The sequence below is a fragment of the Brienomyrus brachyistius genome, chromosome 3 (assembly GCF_023856365.1).
Source record: "Brienomyrus brachyistius isolate T26 chromosome 3, BBRACH_0.4, whole genome shotgun sequence".
Classification (NCBI taxonomy): domain Eukaryota; kingdom Metazoa; phylum Chordata; class Actinopteri; order Osteoglossiformes; family Mormyridae; genus Brienomyrus; species Brienomyrus brachyistius.
The window spans coordinates 28,846,104-28,872,740 of record NC_064535.1 but is presented as its reverse complement, the minus strand read 5'-3'; the positions used below and the strand labels follow the sequence as shown (position 1 = coordinate 28,872,740).

Sequence of the window (26,637 nt, the reverse complement as noted above, 5' to 3'; positions counted from 1 at the left end):
CAGGGAAGATTTTGTACTTCTGACAGAAAATATATACAGACTTAAAAAATGCAACCTGAATACTGTAGTTCAGGATCATCTTCTGTGTCATGCTGGTATCACTGTCTGCATGTTAAAATAATCAATCATGATGTTAGTCAGTGTATCAGACAGGAAAAAATCTTTATTTATCTATGCAGCATTCAGGAATAAAACACACAAGATAATACAATGCGACACAAAAACTAATAAAATATCAGTAAAGATATTCACTCGTGGATCAAGCAAAGCGCAATATATATTCAGTTAGTAAATCTGAAGCGTGTAGCACAGCACGGTAAAAACACAGTAATCAGCCGCTCATCACAGGTGACGCTGAGCTCATCTACTCTGAACAGTCGGCCCTCTTCAGCGTTTGAGTGACAGGAGCCTGGCAGCCCTGATGGGCCTCACAGACCACTGAGCCCGCCTTCTTCCACTCGTCCGCAGTGAGGCTCAGGCTGCTGCTCCAGCTGGACAGGCCGTCCTTCTCTAGGAGCCCGCGGCTCGTCTCTGAGTATTTGCTGTTACCGTCCACCTTCCAGCTCAGCTTCCAGTCGGAGGGGAAGCCCCTGTTGGCCAGGCACATCAGGGTGGCCGTGTTCTTGCTGGACACCTCCACACTGGAGGGGGGCAGGACCGTCAGGATGGGGGCTCTGTTACCTATGAGGTACCAAAGAGACTTTAGGTCAGACTCCGATCCAAATTACGTTGATATAACGATATACAAAGTGCAGCATGACATAGTGGACCGAATCTAAGAATGCATAAATATTTCTGTATACTATAAACCGGGCGTTTTCCGTAAACAATGTTGCCTTAGTTGATCTCTCTCTTTTCCTCCTCCTCCGTTGTTGTTGTTGAGAGAGATATCTCTCTCTTTTCCTCCTCCTCCGTTGTTGTTGTTGAGAGAGATGGACGTTAAAAATGATCACTGGATATTACATTCGGCTGATTATAAAAATCTAATTTTATATAACAACATTGTTTATAATAATAAATATCTATGTTCCATACACTTATGAACGTTTATTGACACATTTAGACACTTAGAAATAATGCAAAGTATCCAACAGAACATTCGCGCTATGAGAAATGCACCACAAAGGTGTCCATGGAACGAGAAAGGTTCAGCAGTCAGATTCTCCTTATTTCGTTTGAGAACTGTTTGTCGACATGTCATTCGGATCTCTGAACCGAATTATTAATACTAAAGTTCAAACATTAATATTACACAGAGAAACTTACGTCCAACATCCAGCCTGGTACTGCCGCCGAAAGTGAACCACAGTGATTCACGGCGCATCGGCCGCCGTACAAAAACCTCACCGCAGCGCAGAACAGGCAACTAATAATACGTTTAAAATATATCTAATATTTTTATGTGCATAAAACCTCCGGTAAACAAACATAATATTTATCACTTAGAAAAACTAAATATGCTGAAAAAATAATTTGCTATAGGCCTTCATAGAACTTTATGATAGAACATAGAATATTATAAATGTATTATTAACAAGTAAAAACCCTGTGTTACAAATATATGTTATCTTACCTAAGCGGGTATATGACTGATGTTTTAAATAAACTTCTGCCTGTGATTCTGTTAATGTCAGGGATCTTCCTTGGGGATCCCCTAGTGACATCACAGGAAATCCCCAGCGCCTCCGAGAGAATCCCCGTCTGTCTCGTTCTTCTGATTTTTGGAGTCCCGTCCTGTCTGCAGTTTCCCTTGCAGGTGTTTCTTGTTCGGAGGTTACGCCTTCCCCCAGCTGACAGTCAGTACGCCAATTATCTTGTCTACTTCAGTCAGCATGATAGGTCAAGCTGATGCGCGATCTTCCATGTTTTCATGAGTTCAAGCGCATCTGTTTCTCTGTTTGCCAACATGTCTTATGACCCGTGCTTGTCTACAGACCACGAGATCTGTTCTGTCCTCCGTCCTGCCGACGCACATCGCCCGACCTCTGTCTGCCTACCGACCTTTTCTCAAATATCAAGTGAGATCACATCACTCTCTTCATAAGGAGAAACTCTTACAAGAAACTCCGGTAACCAGACAGAATATTTGCATAGAAACGAGACTGTGCTGTATTTCTTGCACGTGTCTGAGTGGCTCAGCCAGCATACTTCAGGTTTTCCATCTCAGGGGTTGTAGGAAATGTTCCGTTTAAGCTCCGCATGTGCGCAATTGCGCAATACTGCCGTGGGCTCAAGCGCAAGATACAAACCCGCGCCCGCAATAAACTGTATTTTTATTTGTCTTCATAGTCTGATATAAATCTAAAATTGTAATTGCTGTTTTCTCAGCTAATCAAGAAAATAAACATCGTGTGTTTTCTGAAAGTGCATCCCTAACTTCACCAAATAAGTTATCTTGTTCATGCACCTGGGAATAACTTTTGTGAGGAGAGCGTGAGTTTCCCTGGTTCCGATTTAGGAAATGCCTAAACATAGTACCATATCCAGCAAAAACATATGGGTAAATAAAGCATGCAAACAATTCAAGTTGGAATGATTGTTGAAGTGTGAATTGGGGCACACTTTTTATCACTTGATTCAAGTGTATAAAATCAAGCACCTAGCCATGCAGCCAGTTTTACAAACGTTTGTGAAAGAATGGGTCATTCTGAAGAGCTCAGTGAATTCAAGACTCAGACTTAAGAATGTTAATTGTCAGCCCAGCCATGTCAAGTACACACAGTTCGGCTTGTCACAATTATTACGCGGAGAGCAGTCTGTGTGGGGAGTGTGTGGGATCTGCAACAATATTGGCTGCACAGCAGATGCAGCATTTCTCATACAGTTCTGTGAGTGGTGGGAGGGGCACACTGGTGATCTCCACTCTCCTCGCTATGCGTTGCAGAGACTTTCGGTCGGCGCTGTTGCAGTTTTCGAAGCAGGAAGTGATGCAGCTACAGAGGATGCTCATGATATTCCCTCAGTAGAAGTCGGTAAGGATGGGAGGGGAAAGCTGGCCTTTTACAGCCTCTGCAGGAAGTGGAGGCGCCGCTGAGCATTCTGGGTGATGGTGGCGGTGTTGAGAGTCCAGCTGAGGTTTGACCATCTTCTGCACGCCCAGGAACTTCACACTGCTGATGCTCTCAACAGCTGAGTTGTTCTGGTATCTGGGCCTTTATGTGTCCCAGTACGAGCCTCTCCATGCACTTGGTAATGATAGGAGTGAGTGCTACAGGTCGGTAGTCATTCAGACAGGACACAGTTGATTTCTTGGACCCTGGGATGATCCTTGTTGTTCTGAGGCTGACAGGAACCAGTGCTTTACTGAGGGATGTGTAGCACCTTGTAATTAATACAACCCCAATTCCGTAATTAATACAACCCCAAACGATGTTCATAAATAAAGACTGATTTGGAAAGCAGACAATATCTTTTTCATTTCAAAAAGTGGTATTCAGTGGTGGGTGGAATCACAACAGATGATTAGAAGTCAGACCTTGCGGTACAGTAGACTTGCTTTTAAACACACTAACTGCTAGTACACCATATACACTGCACTCGAAAGACACGCAACCGAAAGCCACTACATGCGATACGAACCTCTTGCCCTGTAATTCTCACACGAAAAACAAAATACATGCAATTAAAATAAATCACACTGGCAGGTTTAGCTGTCTGTCAAGGTGCCTGCTCTTAAATACTGCAGTTGGGGGCTAGACCAAATTATCCACTGCTGTACCTGTTATTCTCCTAGCAAATCCATGGGGTACTCCTCCTGCTTTCAGGTGCATTAAAGATTTCTGTGAAGACATCTGGCAGCTGCTCATTCTCTCAGAGCACATCATGGTTTGTTGTCAGACCCAGCAGCTTTTTGTGGGTTAACTCTGCTTAGAATTTTCCTGACGTCACCCCTGGGTAGACAGAGGACTTGCTTGTTGGAAGTAGGGATGGCTTTACTTGCTGGTTTCTTGTTTTTTGCCTTGTTCTGTTCTGTTCTGGATGCATTCAAGCATGGTGCTGTCACAGGATGCTACCTTTGCAATGTCAGCTCGTGAAATTTCATCCCTGCTAGATATCCCACAATCAACTGTAAATGGGATTGTTGCAAAGTGGAAGCATTTGGGATCAACAGAAACTAAGCGGCAGACGACATAAAGTAAGAGAATGTGGTCGCTGAGTGCTGAGGCACGTAGTACGTGAAAGTCGGCAATGTTCTGTTGACTCAATAACTGCAATTTTAAACTCGTTAGCTCCAGGACAAAAACTGTATTGGGAGTTCATGGAATGAGCTTCCATGGCCGTGCAGCTGCATGCAAGCCTCACATCACCAAATGCAGTGCCAAGCCTCAGATGGAGTGGTGTGAAGCACACCGCCACTGGACTCTGAAGCAGTGGAAACATATTTTGTGGAGTTACAAATCACTGCAGGGTGCCAACTGTATAGTTTGGTGGAGGAGGGAGAATGTATGGGGTTACTCCCACAGAACTTGGGGCTAAAGTCTCCATCAAGGTTGGGGCTGGAATCCCTTGTATGGTAGTGGTTAAAGTTCTCTACAGAGAACCGATTCTGCTGATATTTTATTAATGTCTTTCATGACAAACTAGCAACAACATGAAAATGATCATGCAAAATTGCGATAGACACCAAAGCAGGACAATGACTTTAAAATGTCATTTCAGATGGTTGGATCCCTCTGAACTCCTACAGTAGTCATAACGGGTATACAGTGACATAGCGAATAACAACATATCACTTAGCAATGGACTGCATATAAAACGGTGGTCCCATAAGATTATGCTGTAATGGAGCTGCAAAACTGATTTCACTTAGAGGCATCCTAGCCATTGTGACATCGGAGCAAAACGCGTTACATGTTTGTGGTGATGTTGGTGTAAACAAACCTACTGCGTTGCCAGTCGTAGAAATGTATAGCACATACAATTACATACAGTACATAATACTTCATAACGATAATACCTACGTTACTGGTTTAAATATGCACTGTACCGTACTTTTACACTAATATGGAAGATGCCTGTGTGTATTCAGTCTGTTAGACTGGTCTGATCTCCTCTGGGGGATTTTTTTTATCTTTTTCCTCAGCACCTGCAGTGAGTCCCTGCTGCAGCAGTGCAGTCACTGTGCAGTCTGACTGAGGGAGGTTTTTGAAGGGCTCTGTATCACTGTGTGAACACATGTTTACTATTGGGGTAGTGGAAACTCAGACAGTAATAATCTCCTGTATCTTCAGCCTGGACTCCACTGATGGTCAGAGTGAAGTCGGACCCATGATTAGTTCCACCTCCAGTGAATCTTTCTGGAGTTCCAGACTGACGGTTTCTAATTTTGTATATGAGGAGTTTAGGCGGCTCTCCAGTCCTCTGTCGGTACCATGACAAATTATCATAATATATAGGGCTGCTGATTTTACAGGTCAATGTCACAGTTTCTCCTACAGAAACAACTTTTACTGCAGGTGTCTGAGTGACAGTGAACTGGCCACTGGATTCTGCAAGTATGATAACAAAGTGCACATTTTAGTATGAAAAGAACAGCGGGTGAAAATGTAGCAAACCCTGATTCTGAGCTTTTGAATGCTTGATTTTGTGAATGGATTTATATATGAGTTGAACTCAAATAATTTAAGAACAATAAATGAATAAATGTATTTACCAGTGAGCTGAGTAACTGTATTAACCTTTGGCACATTATTTTTGAATAGTTATATGAATAATTACCACTATTTGCCAATAAAAAGTACAGAATATTACCTTGAGTGAAAAAGGCAAAGACCACAATGAAGATGCTGATAGACGCCATAGCTGTGTTGGTGTCTGTCGCTGTGAAGTACAGACAGCTGTCAGTCATGAAGTGTTATGAAGAGGATTATAAGCACCATCAAGGCACTGAAGCATGTGCTGCTTATGTAAAGTGTCTCCTCTATGCAAATTACCATCCTGAAGGTGCAGTGAGCCATTATGCACTCAGGTCCTATGAATTCAAAGTTTATACAAATGAGAGATGATGATTAGAATAGGTGTATACACTGTAAATGGCCCAAAGTCTGTGAGTGTGAATCTTGTGATGGACCAGCATCCCATCCATGGTGTATCTGCCCAGCGCCCTGTGCTTCCTGAGAGGCTCCATGCTCACTGTGATCCTGTACTGGATACACAGTTATGGAAAATGGATATACAAGTTCAATGGCAGATAATGCTAAAGAATTTGTCTATGCAATGAGGATTTTGTATTAATTATGTATTAAATTAAAAATAATCAAAGACTTCCATGTGCATATTGTAACAGTATAAGGATTGATCAGATAATCTGTATTATTTTCAGCCTGGATTCCACTGATGGTCAGAGTTAAGTCAGAGCTGTAGTTAGATCCACCTCCAGAGAATCATTCTGGGGTTACAGATGCATGGCTTTTCATCACTGAAAGACATGCTGCTGATGCACCAAACACAGGCCAACAAATGTAAAATTGAATTCCAGATGGTTTAATTGAATCGTTGCTGAGTTGTATATGCATGGTTTGTTTCTACCCAATTATTTTTGTGTGTGCAAGTTTTCATGTTACTTTTATATTTTACAATGTATGTAATACTTCTACTTCTAATAATTTTGTTTGTCCTCGACCGGAAAGCGCTTTGGGTCGACTCCTGTTGTTTTTAAATGTCCTATACAAATAAATGACTTGACTCATCACTGAAGGATGTGCTGTTAATGAAAAGTGAGAAATAACAAAATAACAAAATATCTTCTTCGGTTTCATGTAACAATGTCACTGGCAAACGGCTCAATTATCCCCTCCTGGAGAACTGAAGGGGCATGAGCTTAGAAGAGCAGACGATGCAGCTGCAAGGTGGGATCTATCAATGTCACTGTATGTATTTAAACAAGACGAAAGGTGTACATATAAATGAGAGTTAATTTAGCAGAAAATCAGAATATTTTATAGCTGTATTCAAACCCTGTCACTGGAAAGCTTTGGTTTAACTCCCCCTCAGCACCTGCAGTGAGTCCCAGCTGCAGCAGTGCAGTCACTGTACAGTCTGACTGAGGTAGGTTTTTGTACGGCTCTGTATCACTGTGTGAACACAGGACCACTATGGTAACTCTGACAGTAATAATCTCCTGCATCTTCAGCCTGGACTCGACTGATGGTCAGGGTGAAGTCATCACTGGATCCACTGCCAGTGAATCGAGACGTAATCCCAGAGTAACGGGTACTTGCATGATAGATTAAGAGTTTAGGAGCTTCTCCAGGTTTCTGCTGGTACCAGGCCATGCGAGGGCCATGGCTATCAGTATACACAGAGCTGCTGGTTTTACAATTTAAAGTGACTGTCTGTCCTGAGGAAGCTGATATCAGCTCTGGAGTCTGAGTCACAGTCACTTGTCCTCTGGATTCTGAAATTAAATACAAATTTAAAACAGAATTAATACAACATTAAGATAATTGTAAGTCACACCAGATATCCCTTCCAAAACTCACAAGTGATTAAACAATATGTTGAAAAAAATACAATCTTATTCTGTTTTACCGTGAGTGAGGATGAAGAGCAAGATGCTGAGGCTGATCAAAGTCATGTTTGTTTGGAGTCTGTTGTGATGAAGGGCAGCTGTCAGTCATGAAGTGTTAAACCTCCTGGTATATAAACCCTCCCAGAGCACTGAGGCATGAGATGAGAATGCAAAGTATCTTCTGACTGACATCATAACCGCAGAGAAAATATGACTTTTCTTTTTCAAAATAAAAATCCTGAACAGAAAGGCTAATCTTTTTGTAATGTATAAATGGCTTCTTTTAGAGTGACATGTATTGAAGCTGGGAATGAGGGGCTTTATTAACAATAAAGATGAGTGTGGTCCTCTAACTGAAGGCAGGCTGCTTGAGGACAGTGCTGGTCTTGGGACGGAGCCCTGGTGTCCCAGTTGGTTTGATGTGGGGGGGGCATTAGTGACGGGGGGTCTCTTCATAGGCAGCTTCTTCGGGGGGGTCTGTGTAACAAAGAGACACACAGCTACAGTATCAGCTCCTTCCTTCTCTCCTCCCCCCACCTCTCCTCATTGCCTCCCTTTAAGCTCAGGCTGAGGCTCTGAAAGAGGGAGCACCGGGGGGGGGGGGGGGGGGGTTGCCTGCCTATCCTGAAACCTATGGGTGTAAATCTGTTTGTACCTTGAAATGTTCGTAAGTTCGTAAGTAAATGGTCGTAATGAATTTTAAAGGTATACGCAAGTACAATGAACTAGGATGCTGGGAGTACACAGGCTACGCTGCTGTACGGTGGGAGTAGCAGCCAGATGTTGTACTGGGCAGAATTGGCGCACAGAAAAAAAATTGATGCTGAGGACAGGAAACAGGAGCCCAACAAACACAGTCCTCTTCGTTCGTATCTCTGAAAGTTCGTAAGTTGAAAGTTCATAAGTAGAGGAGCGTCTGTACTGTATTTAATTGTACTAAAAATCAGTTGAAAGTATCGTAGCCATCAGCAGCACTATCAGGGTGTGAAAATTTATTTAATGGTTTTGTAAAATGTATTATCTACTCTACTTAACAAATGGCTGAAGTCATTCTTCCCCTCAGCACCTGCAGTGATTCCCAGCTGCAGTAGTGCAGTCACTGTACAGTGTGACTGAGGGAGGTGTTTGTACGGCTCTGTATCACTGTGTGAACACAAAGCTGCCACTCATGGAGTGTCAAATCTGACTGTAATAATCTCCTGCATCTTCAGCCTGGACTCCCAGTGTCGCTGTGATGGACGACTGTGAGTAACAGAGTGTTAATCTCACAGGTTTATAAGCTGACACAGGTCACTGAGGGACGTGCTGCAATGCAAAGTGTGTCATTCATGCAAATACATGTGATGCATCAGTTTCATTAGCGATAGACCTTGGTCCTCATTCATGTTGTGAAGTCACAGTTTTTAACACTGATTTAATTACTCTTATATCATTTTTAATTCTTCATGTTCATAGGCTGATGAGGTCTTATGTAATGGATTTTGTATTCTGTTCCAAAAGGTAAGTTTAAAGAGACAGACTGGAGGAGTAGACACAGGTCCTGATTGTCTCTCTCGAGCTTGATTCTGAAAACAAAATAAAATATCTTCCTTGGTTTCCTGTAACAATATAACTGACAATCTGCTTGATTTTCCCACCAGAGGAAATAAGGTCACTGCTGGAGAACTGAATGGGCATGAACTTAGAATGTATGATCTGTTAATGTCACTTTATGTATTTAAACAATAAGAAACCTGTGTATATAAATAATAAGAGTTAATTTAGTTGAAAATCATGATATTTTATAGGTGCATTTTTAACCATGTTACACTTAAAAGTGTAAAAAAAGTGCACTAAAAAGTGAACATTATAGAGCTTTGGTATAACTTCCCCCTCAGCACCTGCAGTGAGTCCCAGCTGCAGCAGTGCAGTCACTGTGCAGTCTGACTGAGGAAGGTTTTTGTCCGGCTCTGTATCACTGTGTGAACAGCCAGCTGCTACTGATGTAGTGGAGACTCTGACAGTAATAATCTCCTGCATCTTCAACCTGGACTCCATTGATGGTCAGAGTGAAGTCAGTACTAGATCCGCTGCCAGTGAATCGAGACGTAATCCCAGACATACGGGTACTTGCATAATAGATCAAGAGTTTAGGAGCTTCTCCAGGTTTTTGTTGGTACCAGGCCATGCAGGGCTTACTATTATGAACATACACTGGGCTGCTGGTTTTACAGTTTATAGTGACTGTCTGTCCTGAGGAAGCTGATATCAGCTCTGGAGTCTGAGTCACAGTTACTTGTCCTCTGGATTCTGAAAATAAATGCAAATTTAAAACAGAATTAATACAACATTAAGATAATTGTAAGTCACACCAGATATCCCTTCCAAAACTCACAAGTGATTAAACAATATGTTGCTAAATCGTCAGGCTTGTTCTCTTTTACCATGAGTGAGGATGAGGAGCAAGATGCTGAGGCTGATCAAAGTCATGTTTGTTTGGAGTCTGTTGTGAGAAGGGCAGCTGTCAGTCATGAAGTGTTAAACCTCCTGGAATATAAACCCTCCCAGAGCACTGAGGCATGAGCTGAAAATGCAAAGTATTTTCTGACTAACATCATACCTGCAGCAGAAATGGATCTTTTGATGGAAACTTCTTCATTCACCTGAGAAATGCAAACCCTTTCCTAGTCTATGCACCTTTTTTATATACTGACCCATGCATGTCCACTGTTCAGGGTTGCTTTATATTAATTGAGTGAGTCATGCATGTATAAACAGACCAGAACTGTAGGTGAAACAGGGTAAGAGACAATCAAGCAAAGTAGATGTATTAAAAATAAAGGTACAACGTATCCAGTGATCTTCACTGTAAATTAACTTCCCAGTAAGTAACTGTAACCCATTCAGCCACTTCTACTGTATGAGCAGGTGAACGTAACATCTCCAACAAGGCTTCTCTTCAGTATTTAGTCTCAGGTATTGCTAAATCTAATCTAACAAAGACAACCAGGAGTTTTTAAAACCTTAATATCTCCAAATTCACAAGGTATAATCAACAAACAACAAAAAAAAAGTGGTTTATGAACTCAGTACAGAGGAACTGTTCAGTATAAACCTTTCCAGACCTAAATTAAAGGTCCCTCAATGTATCTATGTCTCTGTCTTCATAATGAACAGGGATGATTTTGTACTTATAAAAATAAAATTGTGTTTAAATTAAGATTAAATTAAATTAAAAAATCTTTAAAGGTATCAAATGGTTCAGGATCATGCCTTGACACCAGTGTCATGATGGCCTCACTGTGTGCTTCTTAAAATAACCAGTTAAGATGGCAAGTCAGTTTGTTAGTCAGGATTAAACTTTTATATATTTATGCAGCAATCAGGAATAAAACATACAAGCGGCTCTGTCACCCAGGGGGCACCAAAGAAACTTTGGATCAGAGTCCAGTGCAAACTTTAAGCACTGCATAACAATATATTCTAAGTGCAATATGACATAGTGGACAGAATCTATGACTAGCAGAACACTATGATTCAACAGAGAGTAAGGTGTTGCAAGGTAAGCAGTTGTTACCCCTGCTGTCTCACACCTTTAGGACCAGGGTTCCATGTGTGTGGAGTTTGTTCTCCCCATGTCGTCGTGGGGTTTCATCTGGGTACCCCGGTCCCCTGTGCCACAGTCCAAAAACATGCTGAAGCTGATCGGAGTTACCTAATTGCCCTTAGGTGTGCATGTGTGTGTGGCTGGTGTATGAGTTTGCTCTGCAGTGGGTTGGTGCCTCATGCATGTTGTTCCCTGCCTTCCACTTTAAGTCTCTGAGACCCCCTGCGAACCAGAAGAGGTCAAGCAGTTTTAGAAGATGGATGGATGGAATATTTCTAGCTACTGCTAATGCAGTGGAAACTGACAGTAATAATCTCCTGTATCTTCAGCCTGGACTCCACTGATGGTCAGAGTGAAATCAATACTGGATCCACTGCCAGTGAATTGAGACGGAGTCCCAGAGTTACGGGAACTTGCATAATTGATCAAGAGTATAGGAGCTTCTCCAAGCTTCTGTTGCTGCCAGGCTATTTTAGCCAAATCTCCCACAGCACCATGCACTGGAGTGCAGCAGAAGTTATTACTTGATCTGTAATAGTTGTTAATATTGTTTTCTGATGGTGCTGGTTCTGCTTTTACATTATATCTTATAATGGAGACAGTGAAAATTAATGCATATCCATTGGCTTATCATGTGGTTAAGCTTCAGCCAATCAGTTGATTTAATGACATACACATTTATTCATATATGAATGTATACATACATGTACTTTAGTATACTTACTTATTTGTAAATGTAGTAGATTCTGTAACAGATACTATTAGGCAGTGGGGGGGGGGGGGGACGTTCTGAGGCGGGGCAAAACCACAATGATGACTGATATAAATCTGATATAAATCTGCCATCTGCCCCTCCATAGACTGTCAGTCTCAAACCCAGTACAGCTTCCCGAAGCCCTGATTTCTGTCCTTTCTGTTTCATCACCTTTAAATAAGAAACTAAACTGCTGTAATGGATTAGGCTTTAGTCACTCATTTTATGATTATTGTGATCACAGAATAAACAGCCATTGATCATTTTATAGGGGCTCGTATCACACTCCGTGTTCTTTTGCTTCCCTCTAGTGGTAGCATGTAGTAATATTTTCTCCTAAATCACATATTTCAACATATTATCATCTTTACCTTTCATGTTCGACCAGACTTGTACTTAAAAGCCCATGTTATTACTCAGTACACTACCTGCCATCTCTAAAACTGATTACTAGTTAAAGGTACATCAAGATTAAAAAGCAATAATGGAGACGTAATATTGTATGAACGTCTTTGGCACTTTGCACCTTCGCTTGAGAGGTTTGTTGGTACCCTACAGGCAGATAAAATAATAGGTCATGTGTGAATACGATACATGTGGTAACAGGTAATAAGGTAATAAGGTAAAGCAGGATGCAGAGGCCACTCTATATTTTACATTAAACCTGCATTTTTAAATCCTGATTTAATCCTAGTTCTGCTGGCAGTAGGCTATGCTGAGCAGCAGGTCTCTTCCAGGTTCAAAGTTTCTAATACAGCATTACACAAGAATAAGATGAAGCAGGAGACACTGGGAATGACCAGAAACCAGCCAGACAGAGGGCAGAAGCGACTTTCTAATGGCAGAGATGACCGTTAACTTATCCGACAGTTTCTCATGAATTGTAGGATGACATCAAGTGACCTTCAAAAGGAATGGGAAACATTAAGCGCAGGTGTGAAGTGAAGGACGATTTATATCAGGCTCCTAGAAGGCTACCTGTCCATCAGGTATACTGTATGCATTTGGTCTGTTTCTGAAGTTTATAAGTGTAATTCCCCTGGATGTTACCTTTTCCTAATGGACCGGCGTGTCTGTCAGGGCGGGATCTGACTCAGCCACCACTCCATGGGATGCCTTAGCAAACATATTTTCAGTTTCAACATTAGCGTCCCAGTCTATTAAGGTCTCAGGGGCCAGTGGGCAGAAAACCTGCCTTAGTGGATGGATGGCCCTGTTTGGGCAGCTCTCTCTCAGACGATGCTTGTCAAAGCCTACAAATGTACTTTTAACTGAATAAGTCCCCATCGTGACACTAACTACTTACTTTGAGCCTCTTATTAAAGTATTGAAGAAAGATCAAACATGTGCTTATGATTTCTCCCACTCTCCTCGCCAGACTGGCAGGGGTGGTGGCACAGGTCTATTGCTGTCTCAGAACTGATGCTACACACCCCTCTCTCTACCCCATCTCAACATTCCATCCTTTGAATTTCATGGAAATGTAGTTTCCTCTCCATTCAATATTCTGATCATTCTTGTCTGCCGCCCTCGTGTCCCCCTAGGCTACTTTCTAGAGGAGCTCGATACTCTCCTCAGTCTCTTCCCCACTGACAGCTCCTCTATCATTCTCCTTGGTGACTTCAACCTCCCCCATGATAAGCTCCTTTCTTCTGGTCTCCTCCCTTTTCTCGATTCCTTCTCTCTAACATCCAACAACTGCTGTCCCACGCACAAATGTCGTAACATCCTCGACCTGGTTTTCAGCCGTCCCTCTCCAGCTATCGACATCACTTCTACTCCTCTACATATTTCTGATCACCACTTTGTATCCTTTACCATTGCCCTACCCGTCTTGCCCAATCCCAGTTTTCAACATTTCCTGCCCACTCGACCAAACCTCCACTCCGTCTCCCCTTCTTGTGTTGCTTCCTGCACCCTGTCTTACCTTCCTGACCTTGACTCCTTCTCCTCCCTTACACTGGAGTCTGCAACTGATACTCTCATCTCCTCACTTTCCACATCCTTGGACAACCTCTGCCCGCTGTCTTCCAAATCCAGGAAAACTCGGCCTGCTCCTTGGCTTTCAGCTGCATTACGCACCAACCGAAGAGAATTGTGGGTAGCAGAGAGGACGTGGAAGAAATCTAAGCTTGATGCAGATCTGTCTTCCTACCGTACTCTGCTATCCAAATTCTCTTCAGACGTGACTGCAGCTGAAACTGTCTTTTACAAGGAAAAACTAGAACTATCCTCACATGATCCTCGCAAACTCCATAACGTCTTTCATCACTACTCAACCCTCCACCACCTTCTGCTCCATCCTCCCTGACTGCTGAAGATTTTGCCAATTTCTTTGACGAGAAGATTGACGGAATCTGTCAGACATTCTCTCCCTCCTCATCCACTACACTACCCACTAAGGATTTCCCTTCCCCCTCATTGGCCCAGTTTTCCAGTCTTACAGCAGATGAGATCATGAAGGTCATCTCATCTTCCAATCCTACCACCTGCCCACTTGATCCAATCCCTGCCGCATTGCTTCAGACAATCTCTCTAGACCTTCTCCGCTTCATCACCACTATCATTAATGGCTCCATAACCTCCGGTCATGTACCAACAGCATTCAAAATAGCCAGGGTCATTCCCATCTTAAAAAAACCCACTCTAAATCCCTCGGACACTTGCAACTACCGACCAGTATCACTTCTTTTGTTCCTTTCAAAAATCCTCGAACGCACCGTCTACAACCAGCTCTCTCTTTATCTCTCCCAGAAAAACCTCCAGCATCCTAATCAGCCTGGCTTCAAAGCAGCTCACTCTACAGAGACTGCCCTCTTAGCAGTCACTGAGAAGCTACATGCTGCCAGATCAGTCAAACTGTCATCTGTCCTCATCCTTCTTGACCTATCAGCAGCATTTGACACGGTCAACCACAAGACTCTCCTGTCCATCCTTAGGAGTCTCGGTATTGGTGGCTTGGCCTGGCGCTGGCTGGCTTCCTACCTAGAAGGCCGAACATACCTAGTGACATGGAATGGATTCACATCTACCCCACGTTGTCTTTTCACCGGTGTCCCTCAGGGCTCGATTCTTGGTCCTCTCTTGTTCTCCCTCTATACTAAATCTCTTGGTGAGGTCATATCCTCACATGGCTTCTCTTACCTCTGCTATGCCGATGACACCCAACTCATCCTCTCCTTCCCTCCCTCCGACACTCATTTCTCCGCTAAGATCTCTGCATGCTTGGCAGACATCTCATCTTGGATGACTGATCACCAACTAAAATTCAACACTAGTAAAACCGAACTGCTTTACATCCCTGCTGACTCATCCCCCCTCCAGGACCTTGCGATCTCCTTTGACAACTCCCTGATCCGTCCTTCGGTTTCTGCTCGCAACCTTGGGGTTACCATGGACGATCGTTTGTCCTTTTCCTCACATATCATCAGTCTTTCTCGCTCTTGTCAGTTTCTCCTCTTTAATATCAGGAGGATATGTCCATTTCTTTCCACTCAGGCTACCCAGATACTCGTCCAATCCCTCGTCATCTCACACCTTGACTACTGCAACTCGCTTCTAGCGGGTTTACCACTGAGTGCCATCCCTCACCTCCAACTGATTCAGAATGCAGCTGCTCGTCTTGTTTTCAACCTTCCCAAGTTCTCCCACACTCACATTCAAAACACTGATGCTCACATACAAAGCCAAAAATGGTCTGGCACCATCCTACCTAAAAGACCTCATCACACCCCGCACTGCACCACGATCTCTTCGATCCTCCAGCACTGCTCGACTGGTCCCACCACCCCTCAAGGTGCAAGGAAGACACACATCTTGGCTCTTCTCTGTCCTGGCACCTAGTTGGTGCAAAGAACTCCCCCTAGATGTCCGAACTACTGAATCCTTGAATGTCTTCAAGCGACAACTTAAAACATAAATTTTTCAGAAATATCTTGCTTAAAGGTGATCCCAAAATCCTGCATAGACACCGGCCATTTGCGGATAAGACTGACCACCCTAGCGCTAGAGGGACACATTGCTATCATGAATGTTGCACTGTGAGATCAGAAAGAACGTTATTTTGTTTCCCTGTGTGCTGTAGGCCTGCATGGCTGAGACATAAAGCTTTACTTGACTCGAAATAAGTATTGCTAAATATAAAAAATATTAAATATTAAAAATTGCTAAAAATTATTGTTCATGTAATACAGTATAATGTAAAAAGCACTGATGTTTCCACTGAGTAGCTGACATTTCCGCTTCCTGTCCCCTGATCAGAAATGGGGTGAGTCCCACCCCCTCACAGCTGCCCCAGTCCAGCCTGTTTTAAACCCTGAAACTAAACTCTCAGCCGTTGGAGTGAAATTCATATTTGCATAAACTGAGCAGGACCGTTCTGCTGCCCCCAGAATAGAGCAGGCAAATATCACCCAGTCCCCCTGGGGTGAGTGTGAGGTGGGGGCTCGCCCCATAGATTATTTTGTCAATATATTTCTTTAGATCATATGATGTGTTTTGCAAAACCACTACAGAGGAACTGCTCAGTATGAACCTTTTCAAACCTGAATTAAAAGTCCCTCGATGTATCTATACTTTATTTTCCACATATATTAGGGAAGATTTTGTACTTAACACAAGACTTGTATTCAGGCTTAAAAAAATCTAGGTTGAAGGGTTCAGGATCATCTTCTGTGTCATGCTGGTATCATTGTCTGCATGTTAAAATAACCAATTATGATGGTCAGTTTTTCAGACAGGATAAAATCTTTATTTATCTATGCAGCATTCAGGAATAAAACACAAGATAATACAAGGAGACACCAAAACTAATAAAATATCAGTAAAGATATTCACTCATGGATCAAGCAAAGCAAAATATATGTTCAATTAGTAAATCAGAAGTATGTAGCACAGCACGGTAAATACACAGTAATCAGCCGCTCATCACAGCTGAGCTCATCTACCCTGAACAGTCGGCCCTCTTCAGCGTTTGAGTGACAGGAGCCTGGCAGCCCTGATGGGCCTCACAGACCACTGAGCCCGCCTTCTTCCACTCGTCCGCAGTGAGGCTCAGGCTGCTGCTCCAGCTGTACAGGCCGTCCTTCTCCAGGAGCCCACGGGTCGTCTCTGAGTATTTGCTGTTACCGTCCACCTTCCAGCTCAGCTTCCAGTCGGAGGGGAAGCCCCTGTTGGCCAGGCACATCAGGGTGGCCGTGTTCTTGCTGGACACCTCCACACTGGAGGGGGGCAGGACCGTCAGGGTGGGGGTTCTATTATCTAGAAGGCACCAAAGAGACCTTTGGTTAGAGTTCAATGCAAATTTTAAAAAATAATATAAAAAAAGTTATCATAACATGATTACTGTATACTCCAGTTTCCCCCCACAGTCCAAAGACATGCTGAGGCTAACTGGAGTTACTAAATTGCCCATTGGAGTGCATGTGTGAGTGAAGGGTGTGTGAATGTGCCCTGCGATGGGCTGGCCCCCCCATCCTGGGTTGTTCCCTGCCTCATGCCCATAACTTCCAGGATAGACTCTGGACCCCCCGCGACCCAGAAGGATATGTGGTTCTGAAAATGGATGGATGGATGATTACTGTAAAATATACAATATATTCTGTTTGATGTGCAATTTACATTGGGGATGTAGTGGTGTAATGATCACATGCAGACAGAATTACGGACCGGGCCAGCGGGGCTGCTGCCCAGGGGCCCTTGGGGTGCAGGGGGCCCGTGGGGCCCCTAACCCAAAACAATTTGCAACGCTTATCAACAATGTATTTTCGTTTGTCTATTTTAGAGGGCCTACATTCTTTGATCCTCTGCCTACAAGGGCCCCTGACCCTATAGGGAGGGTGTTTGGCTGCCAAGGGCCCTTGAATTGTGGTGGTGGTGCTGGTGGTGGTGGGGGGGGGGCCTCGCGAACGTTTTGCCCAGGGGCCCACACAACCCATAATCCGTCCCTGCATGCAGAGTATTCGTGCAACAATCTATGGAAGGCAGTGTGCAATATTTTGGTGTATGACATTTGTGTAATATTTTGCACTATGTTCTTAGTGTAAGTGACATAACTGGGACGCATGTGTTCTCTCCAATGTCCAAGACAAATTTCCCATAAGGGAGACAATAAAGTCTAACCTAACCTAACCTAACCTAACCTACAACAACGTTGCCTGATTTTGCATTCTGATTAACCTCTTTATTTTCGACACCACGGTCAGTTTAATTATTTTCTGAAAAAAGTTTTTTAGTTTATATATTTTTTTAAGCAAAAGTATACAATATACAATGTGGACGAAGTATCACGATTGCTATTATTAGTTTCCATTTATTATTACAATTTAATGTTTATTTTAACCACATAGGCCTACTGTATTATCATTAATATCTAATACTGATAACTTCCTAACCCTTTATCGATACAATTAGACAGTAACCGAAATAACATATGAACATATGTTACCCAGTTTGTTTACTGATATAACACAGCAAAGAAAAATCACCGCAAACATTGTGAACTACAAAGTAGTGTCTACGGAAATGTACTATAGAACAACAATATAATTTTTATTGTAAGTTATAGGTTGGCATTTATTTCCGAATAAGATCCACTTGTCACAAACGCCTTAATTGGCCGATAAACGCAACAGACACGATTGATCCGAATCGTATAAAATAATAATGAAAAAAGATATTCATATAATATAACACAGCCTCTTTTCTACTTAGTAACATTTTCTGTCAGTTTTCTGTCACGTATATGGAAAGCAAGATCGGGCAAAGTTAAAAAGAGAATTTTCCAAAGGGGATTAATTAATTAACTATTCTGTTTAATCCTATTCTCAATATGCTGAATGAGTAAGGTGCTGTTTACACAACATTACGATTATTAGGCTCACATATTAAGATATAATATGTCTGCGTTACCATATCTGAGCTAATCGGGTGAATGGCGGATGGATTATATATTTTTCATACACATCGCGCGATTCACTTAAAACACGCCTTATCTTCACGATTAAATCAGAGCATCATAACATATACAGGAATAAAGTCTGTGTGGATGGCAATGATTTCTACTTCTATATTATAGATCAAAAGCTGAATACTTACTGCCAACATCCAGCCTGGTCCCGCCGCCGAAAGTCCACCACAGTGATTGAATCTGATTGACACGCCGTACAAAAACCTCCCGGTGCTACAGCCGCGTTTCTCCTCGCAGTAATACATTAATGGACGGTTACTCTATTAACATCCACAATTAACAAGAAATACGTTGTAGGTATGTTTTTCTCCCTGTTAACTGATCATCACACTTACTGTTAAAATCAGCATTGTTTGTAAAATTAACAATAAATTCTAACTGCAATTCTGTTAAAAGGAATACAGTGAAGTTAGTGGTTTTCCGGAATTCCTACATGATGTCGTTTAAACTGATGTATTAAACTTAGGTTGTTTGCTTATAATAAGCCTGTTATCAGAATTTCCATTCAACAGACAGAAACCACAAATCTTGAGAATTATTGGGGAACCAAATGTCAAGTTAGATAACAGCATCCTTTACGTAAAGCTACTGTAACCAGACAGAGAATTTGCATAGAAACGACATTGTGCTGCAATATTGGCAGCACGTGTTTCACTGGCTCAGACGGCGGCCTTGTGGTTTCTCACCTCAGTGGTTGTGGGTTCAGTTCCCAGTCCTGTCGCTGTGTGTTTTCATATTATCCCTGTATTCATGTGGGTTTCTTATGGCAAGAAACCCCAGTTGAAATACATGCAGTTTTAAAAATGGTTTCTCTAATAGGACCGTGTGTCCTCTGAAGAACCAGCATCCCATCCCATGGTGTATCTGCCCAGCGCCCTGTGCTTCCTGAGTGGCTCCATGCTCACTGTGATCCTGTACTGGATGGGGGGGGGGCTTTATTACCCACCACCCCGGGTCACTGGCTGCCGCCACGCAGAAACACCCACACACTGCTGCTGGCCACCGGCTCAGTGACACACCTGCCTGTACCGACCTTAATCTTCCTGCGTTGTCTCTGTCTGCCTAAATAACAAAATCAACTTCAGGAATTAATAAATCACAACAGTTATCTGGGCAGCATGATGGTGCAGTGCTCAGCACTGCTTCCTCTCAGCCCTGGGACTCGGCTTTGAGTGACTGCCTTGCCTCCATGTGTGTGAAGGTTGCATGTTCTTCCTGAGTTGTGGGATTTTCTAAAAAGTCCCAAAACATGTTAAGGTGAACTGGAGGTACCGAATTGCCCATCGGTGTGAATGGTGTGTGATTGCGCCCTGTGATGGGATATTCTCTGCCTTCTGCCCATAACCTCTGGGACAGGCTCTTAATCTCATGAATAGGACATGAAGTTACAGAAAATAGATAAAGGGATGGATTAATCTGGGTGGTTTAATTTATATAATTAATATTCCCTTATAGTTCAATAAAATTGTATCATCAAGTTATTCCTCACAATAATTATCTTCAGCCTGGATTCCAATGACATTATGACCAGATCAATTCATTGTTTTGCTGAGAATTGTAATTGTTCTTTCTCATTTCAATTTCACTGCATTGGTAATAACAGTGGGTGTGACAGAGGAAATTTACACAACATAGGGGGGACATGCAAAACTCCCCCATAAAGAGCAGAGGCAGGAAATTGAACCCAACCCTGCAGGGTTGAGGTGACAGTGTTACACACTAAGCCTCTGCATCTCCCCTTTCCGGTCACCAGCGGTATCAGGATGGTCTGTAAGTGTATCAGCTGTACCTCTCATAGGTCACATGCTTTGGGGTTAGTGATATTAATAAATAAAAGAAGTATTAACTGATCAGTTTTATGGGGGCCTCAAATCATGACGTTGCCCCTCAACACCTGCAGTGAGTCCCAGCTGCAGCAGTGCAGTCACTGTGCAGTCTGACTGAGGTAGGTTTTTGTACGGCTCTGTATCACTGTGTAAACACAGCACCTCCATGTTCACTCTGACAGTAATAATCTCCTGCATCTTCAGCCTGGACTCGACTGATGGTCAGGGTGAAGTCATCACTGGATCCACTGCCAGTGAATCGAGACGTAATCCCAGAGTAACGGGTACTTGCATGATAGATTAAGAGTTTAGGAGCTTCTCCAGGTTTCTGCTGGTACCAGGCCATGCGAGGAATAGAGGTCCCAGCCTCATGCACTGGGCTGCTGGTTTTACAGATTATAGTGACTGTCTGTCCTGAGGAAGCTGACATCAGCTCTGGAGTCTGAGTCACAGTCACTTGTCCTCTGGATTCTGCAAAAAAATACAAAATAAAAACTTATTTAAATCTGAGTAAATATACAAAATTGTCACAATAAGAAGTTCCAAACGGCTACATGTTTATAAATATTTACAACTCATCAAGCAATATGTTGCTAAATAGTCATCCTTGTTCTGTTTTACCTTGAGTGAGGATGAAGAGCAAGATGCTGAGGCTGATCAAAGTCATGTTTGTTTGGAGTCTGTTGTGATGAAGGGCAGCTGTCAGTCATGAAGTGTTAAACCTCCTGGAATATAAACCCTCCCAGAGCACTGAGGCATGAGATGAGAATGCAAAGTATCTTCTGACTGACATCATAACTGCAGGGGAAACATGACTTTTCTTTTTCAATATAAAAATCCTGAACAGAAAGGCTAATCTTTTGTAATGTATAAATGGCTTCTTTTAGAGTGACATGTATTGAAGCTGGGGAATGAGGGGCTTTATTAACAATAAAGATGAGTGTGGTGCTCTAACTGAAGGCAGGCTGCTTGAGGACAGTGCTGGTCTTGGCACGGAGCCCTGGTGTCCCAGTTGGTTTGATGTGGGGGGGGCATTAGTGACGGGGGTCTTTTCACCGGTAGCCTCTTCGGGGGGGTCTGTGTTACAAAGAGACACACAGCTACAGTATCAGCTCCTTCCTTCTCTCCTCCCCCCACCTCTCCTCATTGCCTCCCTTTAAGCTCAGGCTGAGGCTCTGAAAGGGGGGGGGCACCGGGGGGTTTATTACCCACCAGCCTGGATCACCTCTGTCTGCCAAATGTAACACTTCAGGAATTAATGTATCACAGCATTTATCTGCCGTCTTAATGCTGAAATCTGATATTCCCCGTCCAGCTCAGTAACAATGTGTGAACAAATTACTCCTCACAATAATGATCTTCTGCATCATCTGTTTGGACTCCATTTGTAATGTAGAAAGCATGGGGATCAGGGACCCAGGCCCAAAGCAGCCAAGGGTACCGACTTGTCCTGTTCAGCATTGCTGGGATCTGCTGCCTATGCTGGAACCTACGGGTGTAAGGTCGTTCGTAGCTTAAAATGTTCGTAAGTCATTTTAAAATGAATTTTAAGGGTATACACAAGTACAATGATTGCCTCCCTTTAAGCTCAGGCTGAGGCTCTGAAAGAGGGGGCACCGGGGGGGTTGCCTGCCTATCCTGGAACCTACGGGTATAAGGCCGTTTGTACCTTGAAATGTTCGTAAGTTCGTAAGTAAATGGTCGTAATGAATTTTAAAGGTATACGCAAGTACAATGAACTAGGATGCTGGGAGTACGCAGGCTACGCTGCTGTACGGTGGGAGTAGCAGCCAGATGTCGTACTGGGCAGAATTGGAGCGCAGAAAAAAAAATTGATGCTGAGGACAGGAAACAGGAGCCCAACAAACACAGTCCTCTTCATTCATATCTCTGAAAGTTCGTAAGTTGAAAGTTCATAAGTAGAGGAGCGTCTGTACTGTATTTAATTGTACTAAAAAACAGTTGAAAGTATCGTAGCCATCAGCAGCACTATCAGGGTGTGAAAATTTATTTAATGGTTTTGTAAAATGTATTATCTACTCTACTTAACAAAAGGCTGAAGTCATTCTTCCCCTCAGCACCTGCAGTGATTCCCAGCTGCAGTAGTGCAGTCACTGTACAGTGTGACTGAGGGAGGTGTTTATACGGCTCTGTATCACTCTGTGAGCACAAAGCTGCCACTCATGGAGTGTCAAATCTGACTGTAATAATCTCCTGCATCTTCAGCCTGGACTCCCAGTGTTGCTGTGATGGACGACTGTGAGTAACAGAGTGTTAATCTCACAGGTTTATAAGCTGACACAGGTCACTGAGGGACGTGCTGCAATGCAAAGTGTGTCATTCATGCAAATACATGTGATGCATCAGTTTCATTAGCGATAGACCTTGGTCCTCATTCATGTTGTGAAGTCACAGTTTTTAACACTGATTTAATTACTCTTATATCATTTTTAATTCTTCATGTTCATAGGCTGATGAAGTCTTATGTAATGGATTTTGTGTTCTGTTCCAAAAGGTAAGTTTAAAGAGACAGACTGGAGGAGTAGACACAGGTCCTGATTGTCTCTCTCGAGTTTGATTCTGAAAACAAAATAAAATATCTTCCTTGGTTTCCTGTAACAATATAACTGGCAATCTGCTTGATTTTCTCACCAGAGGAAATAAGGTCACTACTGGAGAACTGAAAGGAGATAAACTTAGAATGCATGATCTGTTAATGTCACTTTATGTATTTAAACAAGATGAAAGCTGTATATATAAATAATGAGAGTTAATTTTGTTGAAAATCATGATATTTTATATATGTATTTGAACCCTGTTACAGTTATTAAAAAGTGAACATTATAGAGCTTTGGTATAACTTCCCCTCAGCACCTGCAGTGAGTCCCAGCTGCAGCAGTGCAGTCACTGTGCAGTCTGACTGAGGGAGGTTTTTGTACGGCTCTGTATCACTGTGTGAACACATATTTATTATTGGGGTAGTGTTCACTCTGACAGTAATAATCTCCTGCATCTTCAGCCTGGACTCCAATGATGGTCAGAGTGAAGTCAGTACTAGATCCACTGGCACTCAATCGAGACGGAATCCCAGAGTTACGGGTAATTGCATGATACATTAAGAGTTTAGGAGCTTCTCCAGGTTTCTGCTGGTACCAGGCCATGCGAGGAACAGAGGTCCCAGCACCAAGCACTGGGCTGCTGGTTTTACAGTTTATAGTGACTGTCTGTCCTGAGGAAGCTGATGTCAGCTCTGGAGTCTGAGACACAGTCACTTCTCCTCTGGATTCTGAAAATAAATTAAAAATAAAACATATTTAAATCTTATTTAATAAACAACAAGTCACACTAAGCTCTAATTGTCTAAACGCTTTGCAAAATTCACAACTTTTTAAGCAGTATGTTGCAAAAAAGACGAACTTTTTCTGTGTTACCGTGAGTGAGGATGAAGAGCAAGATGCTGAGGCTGATCAAAGTCATGTTTGTTTGGAGTCTGTTGTGATGAAGGGCAGCTGTCAGTCATGAAGTGTTAAACCTCCTGGAATATAAACCCTCCCAGAGCACTGAGGCATGAGATGAGAATGCAAAGTATCTTCTGACTGACATCATAACCGCAGAGGAAACATGAAATTTGTATTGTTCAAAATGATAAGAACACTTCATTATGCCCTACAGAAAGGCAAACCTTTTAATAATCTGCATATCTTTCTATATAGAAATGTGGGTTTATTTTACTTTTTTTAAATTTTCTTTTGTATCTTCTATCTTTTCTTTTTTATCATTATTTTTATTGTCTAGTCCTTTAGTCCCCCTCTTTTATTGTTAATCATCCTGGGTGCTGCTTGTGCAGTGCAGCCCAATGTGTTTGAGGGGGAATTACACTGGGAAGCTGGGTTCCCCAGCCTAGATTTTTTGTGAACGATTGAAAGTCTTGCAGTGCTACTGTACATAGCGTGAAGCTCTTTTGTCATCTTCACTAAAGGTACCTGAGTCTTGTGAGGGTTGTAGGGTATTGAATTGAAGTGTATATCGGGGTAAGTGTGTTTGCACCCTCACGTGTGCTATAGGAACCCGAGCTTTTTTCCAGTGTGCCTACCCTCCCTTGGTGAAATAGGCCTCCGTCCCAATGCCTTGGTGATTTGTTTCTTTTTCTTTCATCTCCCTTTTTTTTGTTTGTTTACTGTCCCTTCCCCAACATTAAGGTAGTGACTTATTTAATTAGTGACCAACCAAGTTACATAAAAGAATATGTATTAATAAAGATTGTAATTTAATATTTTTCTAAAACCTGTGTTTGTACATCTTATTGGAGCATTGCTCCCTTTGCTCTGGCACTCTTAGTAGTTAGTGTATTGCAAGGGGGGGGGGGGCGTAGTCAGTGTACGTTAAGTGGCACCACAATTTGGTGCAGTCGGCAGGATTTTATTTAAAATGATCTTTTTTCTCTCTTTTATTTCACCTGGCTCTTAAAGGGATCCTATCTTCAGCCTGTATGGTGGCCACGCGTACTTTGTGTGTAACTATTTGCACTACAGTTACATTTCAGTATCGAGAGTGCTTTTCCGTGCGATATCGCACGAGTGTGATTGCTGTGTTGATTATAATGGGGTAATTTTGGTGTGGAATAACCCAGGTTTGAATTTGTAGGGGAGTACGTGGCCACGCTGAGGAATGGGATACCACGCTGGATGTCGTAAGGCGGATCTCCCTGCCGCTACGTGTATTTTTATGGGCCGGAGATTATTCCTAATGTGACGATCTTAGTGTGTGCAAGGATATGGATCCAGCTTTTTAATTGTTTTTGTGACGATCCTTTAAATAAAGTATTGTATTCATTGCCTTTGCACCTCAGCCTCCCGTGGTTCATTACCAGTGCAGGTTGGTCCCTTTTTTGTTGTAGGGGCCAGTTAAGGGGCACTAATTTCCTGCTCAATCAAGAGTGGGTGGCGTAGTTGGAAGTCATAAAGGGGGCGGTGATCCCTGAGGGTGGAGAGGGCCACACATGTCTGTGCATGTTCACCTTCAGTCTCCTAATGCCAGCCATGTTTCTCTGTTTCTCTGGATGTGAAGGCAAACCCCAGTGCTTCTTGGTGCAGTGAGGTTACAGTTCATAATATCATTTTAATTACTCTTTTGTGATAATCTTTTCCATTGTCTGCATTCGCCTGCCAGTGTGAGGTTGGTCGCACGCTGCATGTGATTTTTAATCCCTGCTGTTCCTTGTCTGTGGTTCTGCATAAGTGATACCCCTAATCCCTTGGTGAAAAACTTTTTGAGCATATTTTAACCCTGTACACAGCAACTGAAAAGTGAACTTTATAGAGCTCTGGTTTATCTTACCCCTCAGTACCTGCAGTGAGTCCCAGCTGCAGCAGTGCAGTCACTGTGCAGTCTGACTGAGGAAGGTTTTTGTACGGCTCTGTATCACTGTGTGAACAGCCAGCTGCTACTGATGTAGTGGAGACTCTGACAGTAATAATCTCCTGCATCTTCAGCCTGGACTCCACTGATGGTCAGAGTGAAGTCAGTACTAGATCCGCTGCCACTGAATCGAGATGGAATCCCAGAGTAACGGGTACTTGCATAATAGATCAAGAGTTTAATAGCTTCTCCAGGTTTCTGCTGGTACCAGGCCATGCGGGGGCCATGGCTGTCAGTATACACAGAGCTGCTGGTTTTACAGTTTATAGTGACTGTCTGTCCTGAGGAAGCTGATATCAGCTCTGGTGTCTGAGTCACAGTCACTTGTCCTCTGGATTCTGAAATTAAATACAAATTTAAAACAGAATTAATACAACATTAAGATAATTGTAAGTCACACCAGATATCCCTTCCAAAACTCACAAGTGATTAAACAATGTGTTGCTAAATCGTCAGGCTTGTTCTCTTTTACCATGAGTGAGGATGAGGAGCAAGATGCTGAGGCTGATCAAAGTCATGTTTGTTTGGAGTCTGTTGTGATGAAGGGCAGCTGTCAGTCATGAAGTGTTAAACCTC

The 26,637-nt window shown here is 42.8% G+C and overlaps 2 gene segments (V, D, J or C); both read right to left on the bottom strand.

Annotated features, from left to right (window-relative positions):
• Positions 1–143: 143 nt before the first annotated feature.
• LOC125738139 (Ig kappa chain V-V region MOPC 21-like) lies at positions 144–26,637 on the bottom strand. The segment is given in 4 exon segments: positions 144–681; positions 1,267–1,304; positions 26,078–26,399; positions 26,534–26,637. Coding segments are annotated over 4 exon segments (723 nt in total).
• On the bottom strand, positions 16,578–21,339 carry LOC125738150 (Ig kappa chain V region Mem5-like). The segment is given in 4 exon segments: positions 16,578–17,109; positions 18,946–18,983; positions 20,799–21,114; positions 21,265–21,339. Coding segments are annotated over 4 exon segments (717 nt in total).